Source organism: Phoenix dactylifera, chromosome 1 (genome assembly GCF_009389715.1).
Source record: "Phoenix dactylifera cultivar Barhee BC4 chromosome 1, palm_55x_up_171113_PBpolish2nd_filt_p, whole genome shotgun sequence".
NCBI classification, from domain to species: Eukaryota; Viridiplantae; Streptophyta; class Magnoliopsida; order Arecales; family Arecaceae; genus Phoenix; species Phoenix dactylifera.
Window position 1 is genome coordinate 37,938,379 of NC_052392.1, and position 22,949 is coordinate 37,961,327.

The 22,949-nt window shown below is 39.3% G+C and overlaps 2 protein-coding genes across 4 annotated transcripts; one reads left to right on the forward strand and one right to left on the reverse strand.

Annotated features, from left to right (window-relative positions):
• Window positions 1-4,706: 4,706 nt before the first annotated feature.
• LOC103713750 (probable pectinesterase/pectinesterase inhibitor 51) lies at window positions 4,707-7,726 on the forward strand. The gene is made up of 2 exons (XM_008800768.4): window positions 4,707-5,786; window positions 6,874-7,726. Exons 1-2 carry the CDS (start codon window positions 4,805-4,807, stop codon window positions 7,584-7,586), a joined length of 1,695 nt encoding a protein of 564 aa, XP_008798990.1. The 5' UTR covers window positions 4,707-4,804; the 3' UTR covers window positions 7,587-7,726.
• A 3,239-nt stretch (window positions 7,727-10,965) lies between these two features.
• Window positions 10,966-22,485, reverse strand: LOC103713751 (putative UDP-glucuronate:xylan alpha-glucuronosyltransferase 3). 3 transcript variants are annotated; one of them, XM_008800771.4, is made up of 5 exons: window positions 22,337-22,485; window positions 21,651-21,747; window positions 13,597-13,800; window positions 12,667-13,310; window positions 10,966-12,275 (listed from the first exon to the last, which is right to left on the reverse strand). In XM_008800771.4, the coding sequence occupies exons 2-5, from the start codon at window positions 21,701-21,703 to the stop codon at window positions 11,257-11,259; spliced, it is 1,920 nt and encodes a 639-aa protein (XP_008798993.1). In that variant the 5' UTR covers window positions 21,704-21,747; window positions 22,337-22,485; the 3' UTR covers window positions 10,966-11,256. The 3 variants fall into 3 exon arrangements, with proteins under 3 accessions (XP_008798993.1, XP_038989679.1, XP_026663001.1); XM_039133751.1 differs by having other exon boundaries at window positions 22,341-22,483; XM_026807200.2 differs by lacking the exon at window positions 22,337-22,485 and having other exon boundaries at window positions 21,651-22,211.
• Window positions 22,486-22,949: the final 464 nt, after the last annotated feature.

Consider the following 22,949-nt stretch of genomic DNA (forward strand, 5'->3'; position numbering starts at 1 on the left):
AACTGTAGTCTGCGAAAACTATACCATTCTTCTTCACGACGGGCCCCCTAACGACCAATAAAAGTATATCAAAACATAACACTAAAGAGCACTCGTTTTTCCACTTTCCAAAATGATGGAATACCTTTACTCCTGAGACGGTGGCCCGTGACCACGCTTCCCATTCCCACAGTATAACCCCCGACCCCACCACCCATCCTCCCAATCCCATCGCCTCCCTTTCTTTTGTCTCCATTCCCACTGTATACTCTCTCTCTCACATGCTCGCCGGTACAACTATTATAACGTAAAAAAGCTCGTAAAGGATAGGAAGCCTATCACTTCTTGTTAGAAGTTAATCCAGAATCCCCTGTTGAAGCTTGTAAATGATAGGATATTGTTTGAAAAATATTTTTATTTTATTCATAGGGCCTTCTTGTTTTTTTTCTATTTTTTTATATTTTTTTTCAATTTGTCTTAAAGTTTAAGCAGATCCCTAAACTTTCCCTCTATCATTATTTTTTATCTTTTTGTAGTTGGTAAAATTTATATAATTAATGAGATCCATCTCATTTGTACCGTGGTCAAAGTTCATTAAATTTTTTTGGGTAATTAATCACCGGTACATTTATTGACCAGTCTCTAGCGTTTAATCCCTGTTGACTGGTTGTTTAACAATCAGTTAAGCCATATTTCAATACTTTATTATGAGGCAAAAATGCCCTCAAAGAATATTTTAATTTCTATTATTTTATCTTCCATCCCACCGAAGAAGAGGAAAAAAAAAACGGGATCGGGCCCGCCACGTCCGGCGGCCCGGCGCTGGCCGTGGCCCGACCCCTCCCGAGCCTCTTACCGCGGCTGCACCGCCGGAAATACCCCCGCCCCAGCCCCCTCGCTTTGCTGCGCCGCCGAGAATATCCCCGCCCTTGCCCCACGGTGGGAAGGCGCCGAAGAGGAGGAAGAAGGGCGGCCATGGCGTCCTGCGGCCGTCGCCGGCCACGACCCACCCTCCTCCTGCATCCGTCGCGGCCCAGCCCCTTTCCGGTGCCGACGGCCTCGCGGGAGGAGAAGAATTCTCCGCGGGCCATCTACGGCCGCTGGCGGCGGTGGCCCGACCCCTTCCTGTGGCCCCTCCTGTGTCCGCCATGGCTCGGCCCCCTTCCGACGCCGGCGACGTTGCAGGAGGAGAAGAAAGAAGAAAGAAGAAGAAGAGAAGAAGAAAAGAAAAAAAAGAAAAAAAAAGGAAAAAAAAAAGAAAAAAAAGAAAAGAAGAAAAAAAGAAAGAAAGGGAAATAAATAAATAAATACATGCATATATAAATGAATGAACGAAAAGAAGAAAAAAAGGAAAGAAAAAAAAGAAGAGAAGGAAAAAAAAGAAGAAAAGAAAAAAAGAAGAAAAAGGAAAGAAAAAGAAGAAAAAGGAAAGAAAAAGGAAGAAAGGGAAAGAAAAGGAAGAAAAAGGAAAGGAAAAGAAAAAAAAAAGAGGAGAAGAAAAAGGAAAGAAAAAGAAGAGAAGGAAAGAAAAAGAAGAAAAAAAAAGAAAAAAAAAGGAAAGAAAAAGAAGAAAAAGGAAAGAGAAAGGAAGAAAAGGAAAGAAAAAGGAAGAAAAAGAAAGAAAAAGAAAAAAAGGAAAGAAAAAGAAAAAAAGAAAAGAAAAAAAAGGAGAAGAAAAGGAAAGGAAAAGGAAGAGAAGGAAAGAAAAATAAGAAAAAAAATAAGAAAAAGGAAAGAAAAAGGAAGAAAAGGAAAGAAAAAGAGAAGAAAAAGGAAAGAAAAAGAAAAAGAAGAAAAAAAGGAAAGAAAAAGAAGAAACGAAAAGAAGAAAAAAAAATAATGAGTGAATGACAGTTAGGTTAGTAAGCTTGGTACACAGGTAATATAGTATAGCACATATTTAAGTAAGCTTGGCACACAATTAATCAATGTTTTAACACTTAATATAGCCTAGCACAGTTTTCTGTTTTGTGCACACAGTTTACCGTTCCATGCACATAGATATAGTTTTTGTACACATAGTTTAGTTAAGCTATCTGATTTTTATAGAATATTTCGAATCAGTTATAACGACGTGGTAGACACTTGATATAGGTTGTTCTTGTGAGCCAAGACTTATCCTAACATGGCGCATAGTCGATTAAGCTTGAAACACACTTAATTAACCAATACACACTTAATTAACCTCGAAACATAATTTCTGCTATGTGCACACAGTTTACCGTTTTTTGCATACATGTATGGTTTCTCTGCACACAGTTAAGTTAAACAATTTGATTTTTGTAAAATGTTTTGAATCAATTATAATGATGTGGTAGACACTTAATATAGGTTGTTCTTGTGAGCCAAGTCTTACCTTAGCATGGCGCATATTCGATTAAACTTGAAACACACTTAACTAACGATGGTACATACTTAATTAACCTCGAAATACAGTTTTCTGTTCTATGCACACAATTTACTGTTTCCTGCACATAGGTATGGTTTCTCTGCACACAGTTAAGTTAACCATGTCATATTACTTGTATACCAAGCTTACTAACCTAACTGTCACTCGTTCATTATTTTATTTTTTTCTTCTTTTCTTCTTTTCTTTCTTTTTCTTTTCTTTTCTTCTTTTTTCTTTCCTTCTCTTCTTTTTCTTTTCTTTTATTCTTTTTCTTTCCTTTTCTTCCTTTTTTTTTCTTTTCTTTTCTTGATATTGATAGATACAGTGGAAAAAAAAGACAAAAAAAGAAGAAAAAGAAAAGAAAAAGAAGAAAAGAAGAAAAAGAAGAAAAAGGAAAAAAGGAAGAAAAAGGAAAGAAAAAGAAGAAAAAGGAAAAAAAAAGAAGAAAAGAAAAGAAAAAGGAAAGAAAAGGAAGAGAAGGAAAGAAAAAGGAAGAAAAGGAAACAAAAGAAGAGAAGGAAAGAAAAAGGAAGAAAAGGAAAGAAAAAGAAGAGAAGGAAAGAAAAAGGAAGAAAAGGAAAGAAAAAGAAGAAAAGGAAATAAAAAAAAGAAGATAATTAAGTATTCTATGTGCACATTTAAGTCTTCCTTGCACACAGACTTAATTGTATACAGAGAATACTTAACTGCGTATAGATAGCACTTAACCGCATGCATCACAGTTAAGTATTCTTTGTACAGAATTAAATTTTCTCTGCACACAGTTAAGTGTTCTCTGCATCACCCAGTTAAGTATGTATAGAGAATATTTAACTGCGTGCATCACACAGTAGGTGTTCTCTATATACAATTAAATCTTCTCTGCACACACTTAAATCTTCTTTGTACACAGTTAAGTATTTTCTGCATCATACAATTTAGTGTGTGCAGAGAAGACTTAATTGTATACAGAGAATATTTAATTGTGTGCATCACACAGTTAGGTGTTCTCTATACATAATTAAATCTTCTTTGCACATATTTAAATTTTTTCTACATACAGTTAAGTGTTCTATACATCATACAGTTAAGTTAAATATTCTCTGTACACAATTAAGTCTTCTCTTCACACACACTTAAATCTTCTCTGCATACAATTAACTGCTCTATGCATCACACAGTTAAGTATTTTTTCCTTTCCTTTTTCTTCTTCTTTTTTTCTTTTCTTTTTTCTTTTTTTTCCTTTTCTTCTTTTTCTTTCCTTTTTTTCTTTTTCTTTCCTTCTCTTCTTTTTCTTTCTTTTTCTTTTTCTTTCCTTTTTCTTTTCTTTTTCGTTCCTTTTTTTTTCTTTTTCTTTCCTTCTCTTCTTTTTCTTTCCTTTTCTTTTTCTTTCCTTCTCTACACAGAGTTAAGTATTCTCTGCATCACACAGTTAAGTATGTGCAGAAAAGACTTAATTGTATACAAAGAATACTTAATTGTGTGCATCATACAGTTAAGTAATCTTTGTACACAATTAAGTCTTCTCTACACACACTTAAATCTTCTTTTTCTTTTTTTTCTTTTGTTTTTCCTTTTTTTCTTTTTTTCTTTCTTTTTTTTTCTACTTTCTCATCTCGTGAGGCCGACGGCGCCAAAAGGGGGTTGTGCCATGGCAGCAGCGGGAGGGGCCCCGACCGCAGCCACTTTATTTATTTATTTATTATTTTATTACAATATATTATTTATTTATTTATTTATTTATTCATTCATCACATATATATATGTATTTATTTATTTATTTATTTTTCTTTTCTTTCTTTTATTTCTTTTTTTCCTTTTTATTTTTAAATTTCCTTCTTTTTCTTTCCTTTTCATCTTCTTTTTTCTTTCATTTTCTTCTTTTTTCTTTCTTTTCTTCTATTTTCTCCTCCGGTGAGGCGGTGGCGGACGTGGAAGGAGGGCGGGTTGCGGCCGGCGACGGCCGCAGGAGGGGGCTCGTGAGGGGGCAGGGGCGGGGCCAATCCTGGTGACACGGCCGCGGGAGAGGGCTTGGGAGGGGGCAGGGCCGTGGGAGGGGGCTCGGGAGGGGGCGGGGCGGGGTCGGCAGCGGCAGCAGGAGGGAGCTCGGGTGGGGTCGTAGAGGGGGCTCAGGAGGAGGCGAGCCGGGGCCGGCGGCGGCCGCAGGAGGGAGCTCGGGCGGGGGCGGGCCGTGGTCGGCGGGGGGATCTTTTTCTTCTCATTATGGTAATGGGAGATGAGGAGGGCCGGGGCATTTTTGGTCTTCTTAAAAAAAATAAAAGAGACTTAAGGATCGGGAATTAAACTTGGTAAAGATATTGGATGGAAGATTTTAAAACCCGTTAACCGGGACTTTTTGTTATAGCGTGGTCTTTTGGAGGGGTTTTTCCTAGTTTCTTCTTCGGTATAGCTGGCTTTCCTTTGTGTTTGTGAGCTTGCCCCATCAACCAACCCCACATGGCCCCGTTCCTCTCTCTCCTCCTCTTCTTCGTCCTCGTCTCCGCCGCCGCCGGCGGCCACCGCTACGACCACCACGGCCACCACTTCCCCCATCCCAACCCAGAAATCTCCGCCGCCCCGTTGTCCCAGATCCGCCAGGCCTGCAAGGCCACCCGCTTCCCGGACGCCTGCGAGTCGACCGTCTCCCAGTCCCCTTCCCTCCCTCCCAATCCCTCCCCCTCGGACCTCATCCTCGCCGCCGCCAACGCCTCCGCCGCCGGCCTCTGGACCGCCCGCTCCATGCTCCAGTCCATCCTTAACGCCTCCGAGAAAGCTTCCAACCTGAACCGCACCAACACCGCCCGCATCTGCCTCGAGGTCCTCTCCTACTCCGATCGCCGCCTCTCCGCCGCCTTCTCCCGCGCCCTCCCCGCCGGCGCCCTAGCCGACGCCCGCGCCTGGGCCAGCGCCGCCCTCCTCTACCAGTACGACTGCTGGTCCGGCCTCAAATACGTCAACGATACCACCCAGGTCTCCGACGCCATGGCCTTTCTCGCCGGCCTCGCCAACCTGACCAGCAACGCCGTCGCCATGCTCGCCGCCCTCCAGCGCTACGGCCCCGACATCGCCCGCTGGGGCCCGCCCCAGACCGAGCGCGACGGCTACTGGGCCGACCACGTGGTCTCCTCCTTCGCCGCCGCCGCCACCGCCGCTGGGACGACGGGGCACCTGCCGTCGGAACCCAACCCGGACTTCACGGTGTGCAAGGGCGGGGGTTGCGGGTACGCCACGGTCCAGGCGGCAGTCGACGACGCGCCGGAGGGGGCGGCCAGCCTGTTCGTGATCTACATTAAGACCGGGGTCTACGAGGAGACGGTCCGGGTGCCGTACGAGAAGACGAATCTGGAATTCGTCGGCGACGGCATGGGCAAAACCGTCATCACGGGATCTCTCAACGCCGGCATGGTCGGCGTGACCACTTACAACACGGCAACTGTCGGTAAGCAATCCATTTATGTCTGTCACGTAATACCGAATAGGACACGTGGCAGTATTTCACTTACAAGTGCTCCTTCATGATTGCCACGTAGCCCAATTCGAGGATTACTCTGCTGGAGTAAAGGGGGGGCATAATTACTGGAAGGTTTATGGTAAAACGTTAGCATTAGAAACATGAGCATGGGAACAGCAGGTTTTCATGTGGAGTAATTATCGCCAGTAATTATGATCAGTTGCTTTCCAAAGCCAAAACTGGGAATTTTGGCTTTGGAAAGCATCTACGAACATGGAGGACACGAGGATCGAGCGAGCAGAGAAATTATTGAGGTCAACCGCTTTGAGTTCTCTTGCTTCTAGTCACATTTGGACATACAAAAAATAATTGCACAGAGGCTAGGCTAGCAATTTGAGCCAGGTCTAACACAACATATAGTTTTAGGTTGGATTGAGTTTGTATCGCTCGGTCATGAGAGGTTTGGATTGATAATGGAGACTTGCTAACCAACTTTCCTCTCAGCCCAACCCAACATTTCTCCTTACAATTTTTCTTGCTTGATCCAATTAACCGGACAAAACGGGCCAAGCCTAGACGAGTCCTGCAAACCGAGCCTGCTCTAACCTAACAAGATTAAGGTAGGATCAGCAAATTATGAGTAAATTTGGGTTCAATTTCAGAATATAAATTAGGTTTGGCATTAAACCTTGTAGAATCAGGTCATGTATGCCGATCCTAGTCAGTTTAAGATTAAGATTTAATTGAGTTGATTTGTATTAATAAGTCAGGTCATGTATGCATTAGCCGTTATTAATTTAGGTTTTTTCAAAATATTTCGGTATGTGAGACTGATTTTGTAGACTTAATTCTTTGCAGTTGTGCATCTTTGGGTTTCTCTCGCAGCTTAATCTCATACAAAAATGGAACGATAAAATCCAAAACTGGTATCTCAAGCAATTATAAAATTAACAAAATATTCTTTTTACATTTTTTTTTTCGAATATGGATAAGTTATTAATATCACTGTATTAGTGCTAAAGTCGGTTTTAATACTTGTCAATTAATAATGAGTCACTTTTGCCTCTCCGCGCAGGGGTCAGCGGCGACGGATTCCGAGCCCGGAACCTGACCATCGCCAATACGGCCGGGCCGGACGCCCACCAGGCCGTGGCCTTCCGCTCCGACAGCGACCTCTCCGTCCTCGACACCGTGGAATTCCTCGGCCACCAGGACACCCTCTATGGCCACTCCCTCCGCCAGCTCTACCGCAACTGCCGCATCTCCGGCACCGTCGACTTCGTCTTCGGCAACTCCGCCGCCGTCTTCGACAGCTGCCTCATCCTCTTCCTCCCCCGCCAGCTCAACCCGGAGCACGGGGAGTCCAACACCCTCGCCGCCCAAGGCCGCACCGACCCCGCCCAGTCCACTGGCTTCGTCTTCCACCACTGCGTCGTCAACGGCAGCGACGACTACATCGCGCTCTACCGACAGAAGCCCGCCGTCCACCGGGCCTACCTCGGGCGGCCATGGAAGGAGTACTCGAGGACGGTGTTCATCGACACCTACATGGAGTTCATTGTGAGGCCGGAAGGGTGGCTGCCGTGGGACGGCGACTTCGCGCTCAAGACGCTCTTCTACGGCGAGTTCGGGAACTCGGGGCCGGGGGCCAATGCGTCGGCGAGGGTGCCCTGGAGCAGCCAGATCCCGGCTGAGCATCTCGGGGCCTACACGCTGGAGAACTTCATACAGGGAAATGAGTGGATAGGCTCCAATGGAGCAGTAGGAGACGTTTGGAGGAGGCGGTAAATTTGAATTTATAAATGGTGACAAAAAAATAATAAGGTAACAAAGGTGTTTAGCCGATCAATTTCTCTGCATGTTTTATTGGCACGTATGCATGTAAATAATTTTGCTAAATTTGATGCAGAAGAGAGGGATGATTCTTAAGATAAACATTAACTACTTTGGTAGGATGGGGCTGGATAGATCGTGTTGGGCAACTTCGCGTATCAAGCTTAAGGAAAAAATTAGAAAATTATCCCTTTCAAGAGCCTCGAACTTTTATTTTTTATTTATTTTTAATCAAGCTTCAGGCTAAGCCTACATAAAATTTGATATTTTTTATACCCAAACCGGCTTTACTATGCATGTGGTGTAATAAAAATATTATCTCTAAGATACAAAACCGATGCTTGCTGCACCTTAAGTATAATACATCAATATCTATATATTTGCTAATTTGTAAGAAAGAGAGATTGTATGTTTATACGAGAAAAGAGATTCGTTGTAAGAATAAAGAAAAGAGTTTTCAGTATATGCCATAGAGTGCCATATTGTAAAAGTAAAAAAAAATATAACTAGTCAAATTTCATACTTTCTTCAATGAGGTGGAGAAAAGCCAAAGGGCCAAAAATTTAAGAAAAAAACTACTTCTTACGGATAAAAGAGTTAGAGTTATTTTGAAAATAATAAAACTCTAACAGATTATTATTGTGGAAGGTCTTGGGGTAGATTTTAAAGGCTGTTCCACCTGTTGGATGTTGCCCCTTGTCAAATTCCCTTGTGATACCTACGGAGTTGGAATCGATCCAACTGTAGAACAAACAGTTCCTAGAATCAAAATATTGAATGGTAAAAGTAGAAAATTTTGTACCTACTTATTTTACATGTCAAAATCTATAAATTGTGTACTCTGAAACTACGTTGACTTTGCAATTCAGATGGATACTTTAGGGAAGCTGCACTGTTATTACTAGTGAGTAGGATTTTCTTTCTTTTGGACGATATGAGTTTTCTAATTGAACTCAATTTCCTCCCTGGAAATATCTAAGATTAATAATAAGTTTACGTAAAAATTTTAAATCTTTAGCATAATCATGATTCATAACCGAAATGATCAAGGCCGTCACAACTATTAAGAGTCATTTTAATGAATCTTGACCATTTGCTCTAGACCTATAAGCAGTCTGAAGCAATTCTATTTAAGAATTCTCAAAAGATTAAGAAACAAGTACCAATATGTCTATCTGTTTCAGGTTTTGAAATTTTTTTCAAGTTCTCTCTAGTGATCCACTGGATCTCTATGCTTTTTAGAGCCTAATTAGATATTTCTAAAGAATTGAACTGAAAATCATGTAGAAATCAGATTTGTTGGCTCATCTAACTCGCATGTTTTAAGAGCCTATCCAAACCCAACTTATATCTCAATCTTTGGGCTGCAGAGAAAAGAAAAAAAACACACATAGAGATCTTTTTATTTTATGAGCTTTTTGATATGCGGTTCCTCTATGGATCCACATGTAATGATAAAGGGTTGTAGGTCGGTCCTTAATTTTTGATACCTCCAAGTGACCAGAAATTTTTTTAAAAAAAATGATTGGTGGAACATGTGTTACAAAGTTGGTCAGCAGAGATTTTTTATTAAAATTTGGTCCATATAAGGACCAGCAAGCTCCTTTTTTTTTATTCTCATAATATTTAGGCTGGATGGTGTTTAGTTTATACAGAACCATGCTTAAATGAACATAAACAGCCCAATCCATAAATCCTATCAGATTTTCAGTCAATACTGTAGAAATATCTGAACAAGTCCTTAACAGTGTTTGTCCCTTGGAACAGTGATTTGTAGAGAGAGAGAGAGAGAGAGAGAGCAATGCGTTTGTCAGTGGAATTCCACCATGCATATGCGGCTCCATGTGCCCCTGTTTTCTTTGTTTAGTTGGGCATGGAGATACTATTCGAGCAGTATTTAGTGGCAGTATTAGAAGCATGGAATAAGACAAGCAAATAAGCTGGCTGTGCATGTGGTCTCTTTTTATCTTTTCTGTGCATCCCCTCATCTCTCCGACAATATCAAACCATCTGGTGGTCCAACTTTTTCACAGTGAGGTCTCCATGCCATTGTGGGATCTGGTGGTCCAGCCGTGCTTTAGTGGGCAGGCACTCAGAATGCTCCTCCAGGGGTTTCTTGAAAGGAAACACTGCAAATTTCACTCAGCCGACAATAAGGGAACTATGGCAACAGAAATAAGCTTAAAAGTACCCAAAGGAAATAGAAAGTTGAATTTATGTAATATTGTATCGAATAGAAAATTTTGTTTCCAAACAATTAATAGTTAAGAACCAAATTCTGTAAAACTCCACATTTCTGAATATTGATCAAAGGTCCCATCATTTAAAAGAATCAAGCATGGTGTACTTCTCAAAACATATAAAGATGGAATGACCATATTACCAAGAGAGTCTCTGCAATAGTGAAAAGTGATACTCATTCTAGTAGTAACAGACCGACCACATTAAGCAGCATCCTGGGCCTGTCACAAGACCCAAGCTCTAGACCAGATATCAATTCCTTGTATTATTTTGATAGTGACTCTGAATTATTGCAAGTTTGGAGTTGCATAATGCTGAAGTCTTCTGATAATCCTGTCAGTAATTCCTTTCAGTGATAAATAAGTTCTACATCTGCATACAGTTATTGCATTTTAATTAGCTATCCCTTAATTACCTTGATTAAACCGAGCTTAAAGTATGAAAATTAAGACACAGTGATCAAGCTACAACCATCTTCTCTTTTAACCCCTGCTCTTAAGATACTTTAAATATAAAATTTTTAATTATCAAAAATATGAAATCTTCTTTTTTTTTCTTGATAGAAGAGTCTATAGGAAATGAGCTACACAACAAGGTTAGCCCTCTCCTAAATACCTCTAACCCCCCAAACAATGGAGAGAATCGAGCTCAAGTCACTTGGTTCAATTGTCAAAGACATTATCAGCTTGCTAAGTGAGAACCTTCAAAACATGCAGTCATCTCCCATTGGATTTATTTGTATAACATTACAATTCTCATCAATTTTATCATTAAAAATAAATGCTGCAATGATATATCAGATGACCAGTTCGAAACCCCTGTATGATGCAAATTTCTTGCATGAAACACATCAGGAATACGTTAGCTTCATTGCAGTAGAAACCAATTTGAGAAGTAACACAGTTCGTATACCAGAATTGGAAACTTAATTTAAGTTCCTAGCATGCTACCTATGAAATGATGTCAGCCTAAAAACTTGCTCCACGAGAACCTAACATCTTTAGGGTATAGAGTTAATTGCTCCAGCAAAATTATGAGTAGAGATAACAAACAAACAATCTTGCCATGACAACTTGCACGCAGTGGAGAAAGATTGTTGAAAAAATCAGTAAAGCATATGTATTATCCACCAAAAAAAAAATTCCAGCCATTGATACAATGGAACAGTTGAAACCTATGACACCCAGGAACAAAGCATGTACCTAAGCCCAGACATGGCCAGCTTCACACTTTAAAAGCCGGTGGAAGGATGTCTATGAAAGGTGTCATAAGGTGAAGATCTAGAGACAGGTTGGAATCAGGCGAATACCAATCTAACTATGAAAACTGTAAAATGAGAAGATGGAGAAAGAAACAGAAAGCAGGAGTGAGGAGAGAGTACAGATTATAAACTAGGTAGAGCTACAGTGGGAGTTGCTCGGACAGGGCTGTCATTTGTCAAATTTGTCTCGCCCCAATGCCACAGCATGCTTTCCCAAAAGCAGAACTCCTCAAAGCAGATATGTAGTCTTGGATCAGTTATGTTCCGCTTCCAGTGTCCATCAGGAAAGTTTGCCTTCCTAGCCTGCCTCCGGTCCCATTCCAAGGCAGCTTTCTGCTTTGACTTAAGAAGACAGAAGTGCTGCAGGTTTTCTGGCATTGTGTCGTGCACTTTCCACCACCTTGCATGTGCTACATCACTTGCAAACTCCTGAAGTATGCCTTCATTCCAGTTGCAATCATAATCACGGAAGCATAGCCATGGCTTCAGCCCCAAGTAGTGAAGAACATAGAGAACTGGTGGGTCAGCCGCGAACAACTGCGTCTTTTTAACTTTCATGCTCTCTTCATCACCCTCCCAAAAGTGCTTCAAGAAGTTAATGTGCTTCGGAATACGGTGCCACCATGTAAAGATCTCATTCAAGTACCCCTGGTCCCCACCATTGTAAGATTCTATCTCATTAATGTGTTCCATTAACAACTGGAATGTGCAGTTTGAAGGCTCAACGACCATCACACCTGAGTTGAATAGGGTTGCATTGTTTCCCGTAGCAGTTATTTCTGGCATCGTGAATAGGAAATCAATGTTTCTTAGGATAAGCAGGTCAGCATCAATGAATATGATCTTGTCATAGTCCGTGAGCTGCCAGAGCCGGAACTTGCTGTAGTTCCATTCATTGTAGGCATCACGCTCAGCCTTTGGGTTGCGGATCCTTTGGATCGTCCTAACCTTCCACCCTGCAGCTTCAAGGCCACTTCGGTGATGTTCACTTATTGTTTCATCAACTAGTATTACAAGGTCCCTCGTCGATCCTGCCAAACGGATGCTTTGTGCTGCAGTAATTGCACCACAGACATATACATGTGCAGAGTGAAGTATTGTAGCATATGCTTCTCGATGTCCAGTCTTTGAGTATGGCCGCACTGTGTGCACAACAAGCAGCTAGTGAATCTTTCTGAAAGATCGGCATAAAACCAAAATGCACAAATGTAGAAAGAAAAAAATTACAAGAAACAAGAATGTGCAAGTGAACATTATTAGGCAATTCTTTTCGAGCATTCAGAAAATTTTGAATTTTTGATCACTGAAATCCATGTCTGATGCAGTATCTAAAAGACATCAGGGAAAAAAAATATTAATGCATATAATTTGCATCCTGGCAAAAAGGAAAGAGAAAGGTGTATAATGAGCAAGTCCTTATACTTTCTGAAGATCAATGAAATTAGACAATTCACGATAGAAAACCAACAGTACATTTCCATTTTCATACAGAATCTGCGGAGTAGAAAGGTAAAAGAAGATAATCAAACTAACCTTTTGCTTTGAGCGGGAGAGCAAGTTCACATGATCCAACAGGAAGCCGAAGCTTTTCCTTTAAGGTTTTTAAGTTAGGCCTGTACAGCCAAAGATTTCCTTCCCGTTTAACAAGGTCCTTGCAAGTGAAGAGATTAGGAATTGGGAAGCAATCAGTTACAAAAAGAACATGAACCCGAGGCTGGCGTTCGGCAGAAGTGGAAGCAAGTTTTGCTGCAGCAATCTGCAAATGCAACCTTGCAACGTCTCTTGACCATCCTCCTGACCTACTACAAGGAAGCTTAACTGCAACAAGGTCAAACTTTGACCCTCTAGGAACTTCCGGTGCAGGAAGAGGAGGACAAACAGGCACATTATATTCTTCTTCCTCATCAATCCATTCAGGATATAGAACCTCCCAAGTAAGATTGCTGTTGGCATAATCTAGATGTACAACAGAAGTTTTTGCCCATGGTAAAATCTGCTGCCAGTAGCTGATCTCCGTAGTGTTGAAATTCAGTAAGCCAATTTTGAGATTTCCTTTCATGTGACCCACTTGTTCTATAATTAATGATATTTGCACCCAATCAACATCCGAATGTGATATGTATCGGGAATCTGAAATGGTTCTGTCCCATAACCACCCAAGATCTACAAGGCCAGGCCTGCATTCCATCATCATACATTAATTCTGAATTAGATGCTTCAACATAAGTTCCACCAGAATATATTATCATACAAAGTTAGCATTTTATAGATTGATTTCAGAACATGAGCATAGGCTTTTTACCTCCCTTTAATGTGGAATTGTACACTATCAAAGTTAATTCAATTTCATTTACAATGTGTTTTCTCAAAAATTTCGTTACAATGCGAACAATTCTAAAGGTATTTCCATCTCCTAAACAGCTCTAAACCATGCAGTGTCTGTTCAAACAAAAGAAGACATACCGAGAAACAGACTGCAGGGGATGCTCATTATGGACAGCTGGAGAGTACAGAAGTGTTAAAATTGTGCCGCATATAATGATAACCAACACAAGTTTCAAAGAATGAAACTTGCAGCTTGAACTCCTTTCCGAAATAAGGATGCTGAACTTGTCTACTTCTTTAAAAACTCTGCTTCGTCGTGTTTTTCTTTTGCTTGCATCATCACTGGTCAATAAGGCATCCATAGATCAATTTAATCATTCCAGCAGGCAGAAAAGAAGAATCAACTGTGCTAAAGGGCAGTCAAGGCAGGTGAATACTGAGCAGTCAAAAATGCAGAACATACAAATATAGAATTAATAAGGATAGGCTAAAGATTTGAATTGTCTTCCACATAAGGCCAAACGGAATGCTCAGAAACCAAATCTATAATCATGCACTGCTTGGATCTGGAATTTTTCGAGAAATGGTCCCATCTTTCAATATCTTGATGGGGTCGCCCAAGCCAGATCATAAGTGAAATATCATGATTGGGTCGACCAGGTAGCAAATGGTAGATTACTTGATGTCATTAAGTAATATTCAAGAAAATGATTGATTACTACATGCCCTAGAATTTCTTTTTAGGGTATCAGCTTTGTGATGAATTTTTAAAAATTGTATTTTGGGACCAAGTCTTGTTGGTAATTAGTTTATTCTCTTTTTTATACAATATAATTGGGCTAATGTTTAGGGTCATTTTTTGTATTATGGAAGCTTGCACCTGTATGACACACATCTAAATCAGCCCATTAACAAGGTAATGAAGTCCATTAAGTAGGATGAGATGAAGGGACCGATGTCATAACTTTTACAGTTTATATTTCCATTTTCAGTTGGAGTTAGTTCATAGGTCCACAAACATGTTTCTGAATATGATCTAACAAATAAACATAGCAGTGTCTCCACCTTTTTTTCAAAAAAAAAAAATCTGTTTATAGTTATATTTTCATTTTTAGTTGGAGTTAGTTTATAGGTCCACAAACATGTTTCTGAATATGATCTAACAAATAAACATAACAGTGTCTCCACCTTTTTTTCAAAAAAAAAAAAAAAAAAATCTGTAGCATCCAGCACAAGATTCACCGTCTCGGTACTGGATCCCGTATCAGTGTCACACTAGTACAGTGTCATTACGATATGGTATAGAATTTTTGGCGTACCGAGTATCGGTATACCATCCGTACTGGGGTACCGGTACCAAACCAATACGATACGCCCTATACCACCCGATTGGAGCCGATACAGCGTACCTTAATCCAGCTCATGCATAGAAACCCAGCATAGTCCAACCTATAATTTGGTTCAACGTAATTTTCTTGTTTTAGTATGTTCAAAAGCAACCAATAGTCAATGACTAATACCTCACAAATTGTAGATGATTGCAGTTCAAGCTTACATATCAGTAATTAACTAAAAATTTATTATTGATATTTTATAAGATTGCAGTTCCCCTTTTCATCTTTTTAGCTTTTTTGATTTCATTTCCTTATTTTGTTACTAATTTTGCTTCTGCTTGCTTTGTTACACTTAAGTAATAGTCAACATATTTAGTGAGAAAGTGAAAACACCACATTAACAGCTTTAGTACAGGACTACGCCAAGCATGCAACACAGTTAGCATTCTCGACTCCCTCAATAAAAACAAATATAACTTCTTCTTTTTTTTTTGGGGGGGGGGGGGGGGGGGTGTAAAATGTAACTTAACACACATTTCGATATTGGATTAAATTTAAAAAAAGAAATACTCTTAATGGTTATGGCAAGAAATCTTTTAGCAGTCACATATCTTAAAATATCAAGTAAATTACTTCCAAAAGTAGTCAAAACATGCAATATATATTGAATCTAGAAATGGGTTCAACTCGGCCCAATGCCCACCTGTACAGAATGTTTTCAAGCCAGGCTTTGTAGGCCTAAACATTAGAGAATCAATAAATTTTGGACAGGGTTCGGAAACCTCCAGCCCACCCCAAGCTCATCACCATAGCCCAAATCATATTAATACCTACAGGTCTAAAGATTAACTGATGTATTGTGTACATCACATATTCTAAATAATATTCTTAGCCATCTATATGGTTTTGAATGGATGCCAAGATCAATTAGGCCCTTTGCTCTCCAAAACCCAAACTATATGAGAAAAGGAGGGGGAGAGGTATGGAGATGATGGCTAGTACAAGAACAAAAAGAAAAGAGCTTGGGCATGCACGCATTGACAAGCACCAAAATCACTTTGCAATTGTGGGAATGTTAGAGAATGCACCACCACCAGAATCTCTCTGACATGTACCAATGGGGATACATATACAAGGTCATGATGCAGAATTTCCACCACTTCTATAATAAGAACCTTGAAGTTTTTTTGGGCTTAGACCTTGCCTAAAGCCCAAAAATTTCAGGCTAGGCATGGGCAAGGAAGCCCAGCCAATTTCCAACTCCGGGTAGCAGTTTGCAGTTTTACCAAATACTATTAGGAAAATTACAGTTTGAGCACCTCAACTTTGCCCATGTTGCACGTACTCCCCATCGACTTTAAAAATTTTCAATTAGATTTATCAACTTAATTTTTGTTGCAATCTGAGCCCTCCATCCATCTCCATTAATGGGGCTTTAGTAAAAGACTCATGTGAATATCATGTGAGTGTTAAAATTTGCAAAAAAAATCCAAAATACACTTGGCACAAAAGTGAATAGGGAAAATGAAAAGCAAGAAACTTTTATCTCACCAACCATCACTGGCCTTCTCCCACCCCTCCCTATCTCCCTGATGTTGCCTGTCCCTCCCCATCTCCCACCATCGCGCTCCTCCACCTCCTTTACCCACCACCCCCGCCTCACCCCACCTCACCTAAAGGTGATGTCTTGGGATTGACTCTGACATCAATATCATTTCTTTTTGTGTCTCCTCATTCTCTATGCCTCAACTATTCATTAGAGTTTAAAGACCCTCCCCTTGTTAGATTGGCTGAGGGATCTCCTACTCTTTTTAAGATTTTCTCCTCATTTTTCCCTGTTCCTTTTTTCTCTGGCCTATAACTCTTTTTTTGATATTTTTCTTTTTCATCTTAAATTCTTCATGCCACAAAGGACGAAGAAAAAAGAAGACAAAATTGCTTCCTTTTCATGTCTTCTCAATACTATTGTTTGGTTCCTACCTTTTTTGACGTTATTCTCTTTGTTCTCTCTCAAAGTTCAATATAAAGAAGCTCCTACCAAAAATCTTGATACAAAGAAAAAGGAAGAAAAAATAGAAAGATGAAACAGGGGGAAGCAAAGATCTTCTAATATCTTTTTTTCCCTCAATGTTGTCCAATTGTTTGCTTCTTTCTTGAGTTCTGGCCTCCATTATCACATGGGTTTCATTTTAATGCAGGGTTTCATTTGTTTCTTGTAGGCTGCAACGCCTACTTCATGTACTTCATGGGCCCCAAGCATATCGAGGACTCCCCCAAGTGCTGATACCTCCTCCTCCACCTCAACTACAACGATTGCATCTAAGAAATGTTCGACTTTGCCTCAAATTTGTCAAAACAAATCATTTTTAAGCCAATTTTCAATTTTCACCCTCTTCTTCCCCTGTTTCCATCTTCTTCTCTTTTTGTTCTCTCCCTATCTATACCCCGCTATGTATCATAGAGAAAATTTTATAAATAATGATATATAGCCTCTTTTTCATCACATTTATTCTCTCCAATGCCCTGGTTTATAAATTTTTCATAATTTATAGTAGAGTTTTTAATGGTATTAGAACACATTCTCACAATTTTTGTTTTCGTCTTGGTCTGAGAAGAAAGCATGTAATCTCTATCGATGGATTCTAACTTGATTTCTTTTTATTTTCTTCCCTCTACATCATGCCATTGCCTTGCCAATCTGGCTGGACAAAAAGTTCTTGAAACTTTCGAGTTTTGTTCTAATTCTAATGTTTTTTCCTTGCTTCCATGCTCCCTTCTCCCATTTTCTCCCTCTCTGTATCATTCTTCTTGTTTTGTCTTTGGTGGAGTTTTTATTAGACTCCCTTATAGAGGGCGAGACATGACGGAAGTCTAAAGCCGTAGCTAAACAATGGGCACCACTTCAGCTTCGTCAGCATAGATACCAGTACCGAGCATGACCCTGCAATGCTCAACACCATCAACCTCGGAGCCCTCGTTACTAGGAGCATGGGTCAACCAAAGATGGCATCAATGGGGCTCGTTGGGCTTGCCATGGAGGTGCTGAGGTGGAAGTGAGGAAGCCCAAATGAGTGAAGATGAGCAGGTGGGATCAAGCATTCCTCACCTACGAGTAGATGACACACACCGCCATGGATGCCTTCCCTCTCCTCTGAGATTGGTAGGCATCTCTTCATTGGGGATCAAGTTTTGAGATCATGAAGGAAGGAGATCGGTGATCTGAGAGGAGCCAACAATCTTCTCTCTCCAACAAAAATAATAGAAAAAGAAAGAGAGGCGAGTCAAGAAGAAGATGAATGTGTTGGGGGCATTTTACACAGTTATAGATGGCTATTAACAGTGTCGCTGGAGAGATGGATGGAAGGGTTAGATTGTAACAAAAATTATGTTAAATGGGCCTAATTAAAAAATTTTAAAGTGCATAGGGTGCATGTGCAACAAGAACCAAGTTGAGAAAATCAACTGATAATTTTCCCAACACTATTTGGGTTTGGGCATTTTCAAAAATTTTCTTTTTCTTTAAACTAGTTTTGCTTTAGGTATTCCTAGAACTACTTCAATTGTGCAAAACACTATATATTTTTTTTCAAAAATTTTACTTTCCCTTTAAACTAATTTTGCTTTAAGTATTCTTGGCACTGCTTCAATTGTGTAAAAGACTACTTATTTTTCTTAATTTTGGTTTCAGCGATAACAGGTTTTGATAAAGCTTCAGTTTCAGCTAAAGCTTTGATTCAGCTCAAGGCTGCCAAAGACATAGGCTAAAACCAAAATTTTTAGAACTTCGAAAGTAGGCCATGTTATGCGATTTAAATTCTAACTAAGTTGGTTGAATTATCTTTCCAGGGGATTCGAAAGCTTTGAGTCTCCCTCATCTATTAGTTGGATAATCCATTTTTCAGATTTTTGGAAGTGTCATCACCTGTGGATAGTCAAGCAGAATATAATATGGCCAGGTTACATCAGCAAAATGGTGCTGACACATGGCCTTTGTTGTTCCCCCGTCGAGTGTAACAAAGGGTACTCTTTATTTCAAGTTCTGGACAATTGAAATGAAGTATCATTCCATTTTTCAATGTGAAGTTATTACAGCCGTTTATTAATTCTCACCTCTAGTAGAACTTTAACATAAATATATTTAAGTGGTAACTTAAATCAACTCAAGCAACAACTAGCATACACCCAGGGAATGACTTGTACAAATGATGTACTATATATGTGAAGTTTACAGCTTGTCTGATATATAGGTGAGGAGTAAATTAAAACAATTGAAGTAATAACCTAGCACAAGTTAACTAATATATAATATAAACAAAATGTTTTTGACATATCAAGGGTCTTTTCTATCTTATTTTTGATATTCTGAATTTGCAGCTCCACAAACAATTGATAATTTTTATAAAAATTATATGATCACATAAAAATTTAGTTTCTGTATCTATCACTATAGAGACTACAATACTAGCTGAAACAATTGTTTTGGACTTGTCTATGCTCTTTGTCTCTCTCTTTCACTCTTTATTACATACATACACATGCATGCAAACATGCATAGATGCGTCCCCACCTTACAACCTTCGGCTTCACAATATCGCCTTACATTTAACCTTAATTCTATTTGGTTCGATCAAATTTACAAAGAATCCAGTCAAACAGCTGAGGGGAATTCCTGTAAAAACAGCATAGAAAAAGACCTAGTTGTGAACTTATTTGATTGCTAGAGGGTTGAAGGCTAATTTGTTTACGTGGGGGCTTCTACCACCTTTATGTGGTTAACTAGGCCTTTTCTTTCAAAAAAGTAAAAGAAGAGAAAAAATAGAGAGAGAAAGAAAAACATTACCACTTCTCATAAGAAACTTCACAACTTATTTAGCACTTAACAAAACACGGTAGGAATCACAGCACCCTCCTATGTTGGTTTTTTTCCATTCAATGAAACATATGAATCTAACAGAAAAGCGCTATTGGTCATATTTTAGAGCACTTGGAGTAATTACAGTAGGTTGAAGATGGCTTCCAGAAAGAGTTAATCCACCACTTGAGACTAACAAGGTAGATCACTAAAATAAATAAATAAATCTCTGCTTCAATCAAAATAAGGAAAAAAAAAACTATCAAAGGCTTTGAAGCTATCAAGATAGATCATTAAATTGCAACTTTGCCTCGAGCCCAATTAGCTCTAGACTAAACCGATGGGTAGAAATATTCATTTTCTTACTGTTTATTGATCATGAAACACCATAAGGAATTATTGTCAATATAAGTCTATTCAAGGTTTTTCCTTAAAGAAAAATATAAAACGATCTTGCTGTAATGATCATAGAGGCAGAAAAAGGAGGAAAAATATCTGGTTCTTTGCCCTATGAATGAAGCCTTAAGCTGATAAATTGAGAAGAATGATGAGATTACAAATTTAATCTGGGTGTCATTTTTTCTGTTGGTAAGAAACTTACGAGCTTCTTTCCAGTTATCTTTAGGTTTAGGTCCAAAACTTGAGCTCGTAACAATTACAATTATTATGCAAGTGGCTAGTACCATTTATAATTGCACCTTATAAATGGGAGATTCCAAGAAGTGAAATCCCCTAGATGGGCGCATAGTCTCATAGACAATCATGTGCAGCAACCTTCTCATCTGTCTTGTTCCCATCTCTATAGGCAATTACTTTTACACATTCTCCTAAACATCCTTCCATCCTATTACTCTTTAATTTGCTTCTATTCCTCAATCCTTGGAAAGATCTTTTGATGAACTGATATCTTCAGGCAGCAAGGCTTCAGTTATATTGTTTTCTGATTTAGAGGGATCTGGTAACATTGGATAGACCTCAAATCACCAAACTCGAGGTGCCTTTCACAAGAACAACAAGTGGGTCTGCTTGAACAACAAGAACACCAAATTCTATTGTCTGAACTGATAAAGCATCCAAATCAACATAACCACAAAACAAGCAGCAAGGTGTACTTGAGCTCAACATATAAATTAAAAAAAAAAACTATTAGGCTCTATTTGAACACTTTAAATTTCAAAATCACGATCTTATCAATTTTCTTGTTTCAAAAGTTAAAGAAGTTGAGAAATTTCTGGCGGGCCTTTGGTTGTTTAAAAGAGGAACTTCAAAGTTATAAAATGATAGAGAGTGCAAAATCAAGAACTTGGAAAATCATACTCAAAGTAGAAATTTGCAAAATTGTGCTACGAAATACCAAGTTACCTAAAATCATAACTTTTAATTAAAAAAAAAGATATCACAGACTATCATAAATTTTCTGGATTCCATTATTACATGACTTTAAAAGGAGGAAGCCACACATAGAACATAATATGCTCAACTGATCAAGCATACAGAAAGATGATGGAAGTAAACCAAGACTAATGCCACATGTCGAAGAAAATCTTTAAAATGGCCTTCACATAAATCCATAAATAGCTTCTTCTTTTCTTGAGATTCACATGGCTTATGCTGATCAATCCCCGAAACATTTATTAAAATTTTAAAAATAAAAAGAAAGAAAATAGAAACCCTGTAGAGAGTAGAGGAAGAAAAATACGATCGAACTAAATATGAAACCAAAAATATTAACATGAAACAAAAAAATAATGCGAAACAAAGAATTAAATAACCCGATAAAGAGTAAAGCAAGAACAATTAATATAGCCAAAAAATTAATATGAAAAAAATAAAAAAAATATCTGAAAAAATTGAGCTGGAAAAAGAAAAAGGATGGAACAAAATATGAGTGCAGACCAGTCAGAAACCCATAACTAAAAGGTAATGGGTTCAACACCAAAACAACGACAGGGCAACCACAAACAGAAAAGAGGAAGCAAAAGTAAGAAAAGAACCAAGAAACTCACTTGGTTCCAGCCGACCGGTGCCGGGCTTCCACGTTACCAGGAGATGCGCCCATGAACCTTCTTTCACTGATCAGGCCGCAGCAGGAGAATTCCTCATCTGATCTCCAATCCGCACAAGAATTCATTCTCATGTGAGAATATACACAACCATAGACAACTGATTCACAGATCAAATAAAGATATTTCCAGACCGATGGCTACGACAATCACAAAAGCTATAAATCACTCCAAGCTCAACCAACACGACGGCTAATTAAAGAAGGGAACTGCTCGGTTGAAACAAGAATCCATTATAAATAATAAAAATCAAGCACATAGAGATGAGACGAGAAAACCAAATCAAAGACCATGACAGAGACAGGGGCATAGCTCAAGGGAGAAATGGTCAACAAAAAATCCCAAACAAGAGACGGCCTAAGAAACCACATTTAAAAACAAATGGCAGACCCAGAACAGTTAATGCTGATGCCATGAAAAATTTACCGACCAGAAGGAATCCAACAGCCCGACAATCCACGGAAATCAAAGAAAAAACCAGTTTTGATAAGAAAATCAAAGAAATGAGTTCTTGAAACCCGAAACCCCAGAAGAGACGAAACAGAAAAACATCAAGAAGAGTAAAAAAAAAAATCGACACCAAGAGAGAAGAATACCCGAAGAGACCAAGAAAGAGAGAGAATTTTTACCTACGTGGTGAGCTTGATCCTTTAGATTGTAGTGGGATTGTGTCCCCTTCTATTTATATTTTCGGATCTCCCCTCCGGCTCCGAGAAAATTTTCTTTTTTTTCCCCCTTAGAAATGTCGGGGGGAGTCGGTGGAGTGTTGAAAGAGTACATAAGTAGAAGAATTGGCGCTGGGCGCCAGGTGCAGTGAAACATAGGAGGGGAAATATAGGAAAGTAATTAACCATTTTAACCATAAATTATCATGTGATTAAGGAGAAACCGTTCTCATGGGGAAAAGTAAAAAATATGGGATTTAACAAATAGTGGGGCCAAATTTGAGTTAATGTGCACCGAATCATGGGCGGCTGGTTGTTGCCTTTAAATTAGTGGGGAAGGGGGGGAATAATAGTCCTTCTCAGAAATGATAAGAGGCTTTGAGGTCTTATATGAGATTCTTTTTCTTTTTTTTTTCTTCACAGTTGGCATGCCATGTGTAGCCTGGTGCTTTATGTGATGGAGTTTGTGGATTACATCAATCTTTTTATGCTACATGGCGTGACAGCTGCAAAAGAAAAGAAGAAAAAAATTTGACACCAAGGTTGCCCATGACATTACTCATGTGTCTAGAGTTTT

What these genes read in the sequence shown, in the direction of transcription:
- LOC103713750 (XM_008800768.4), top strand. Translation starts at nt 4,805, where the DNA reads ATGGCCCCGTTCCTCTCTCTCCTCCTCTTCTTCGTCCTCGTCTCCGCC. An exon ending in TTACAACACGGCAACTGTCG is followed by an intron (nt 5,787 to 6,873) that starts GTAAGCAATCCA and finishes CTCTCCGCGCAG; the next exon opens with GGGTCAGCGGCGACGGATTC.
- LOC103713751 (XM_026807200.2), bottom strand. Translation starts at nt 21,781, where the DNA reads ATGAGAATGAATTCTTGTGCGGATTGGAGATCAGATGAGGAATTCTCC. An exon ending in CACCGGTCGGCTGGAACCAA is followed by an intron (nt 13,801 to 21,650) that starts GTGAGTTTCTTG and finishes CTTATTGACCAG; the next exon opens with TGATGATGCAAGCAAAAGAA. An exon ending in TCTCCCGCTCAAAGCAAAAG is followed by an intron (nt 12,276 to 12,666) that starts GTTAGTTTGATT and finishes TTGTGCACACAG; the next exon opens with TGCGGCCATACTCAAAGACT.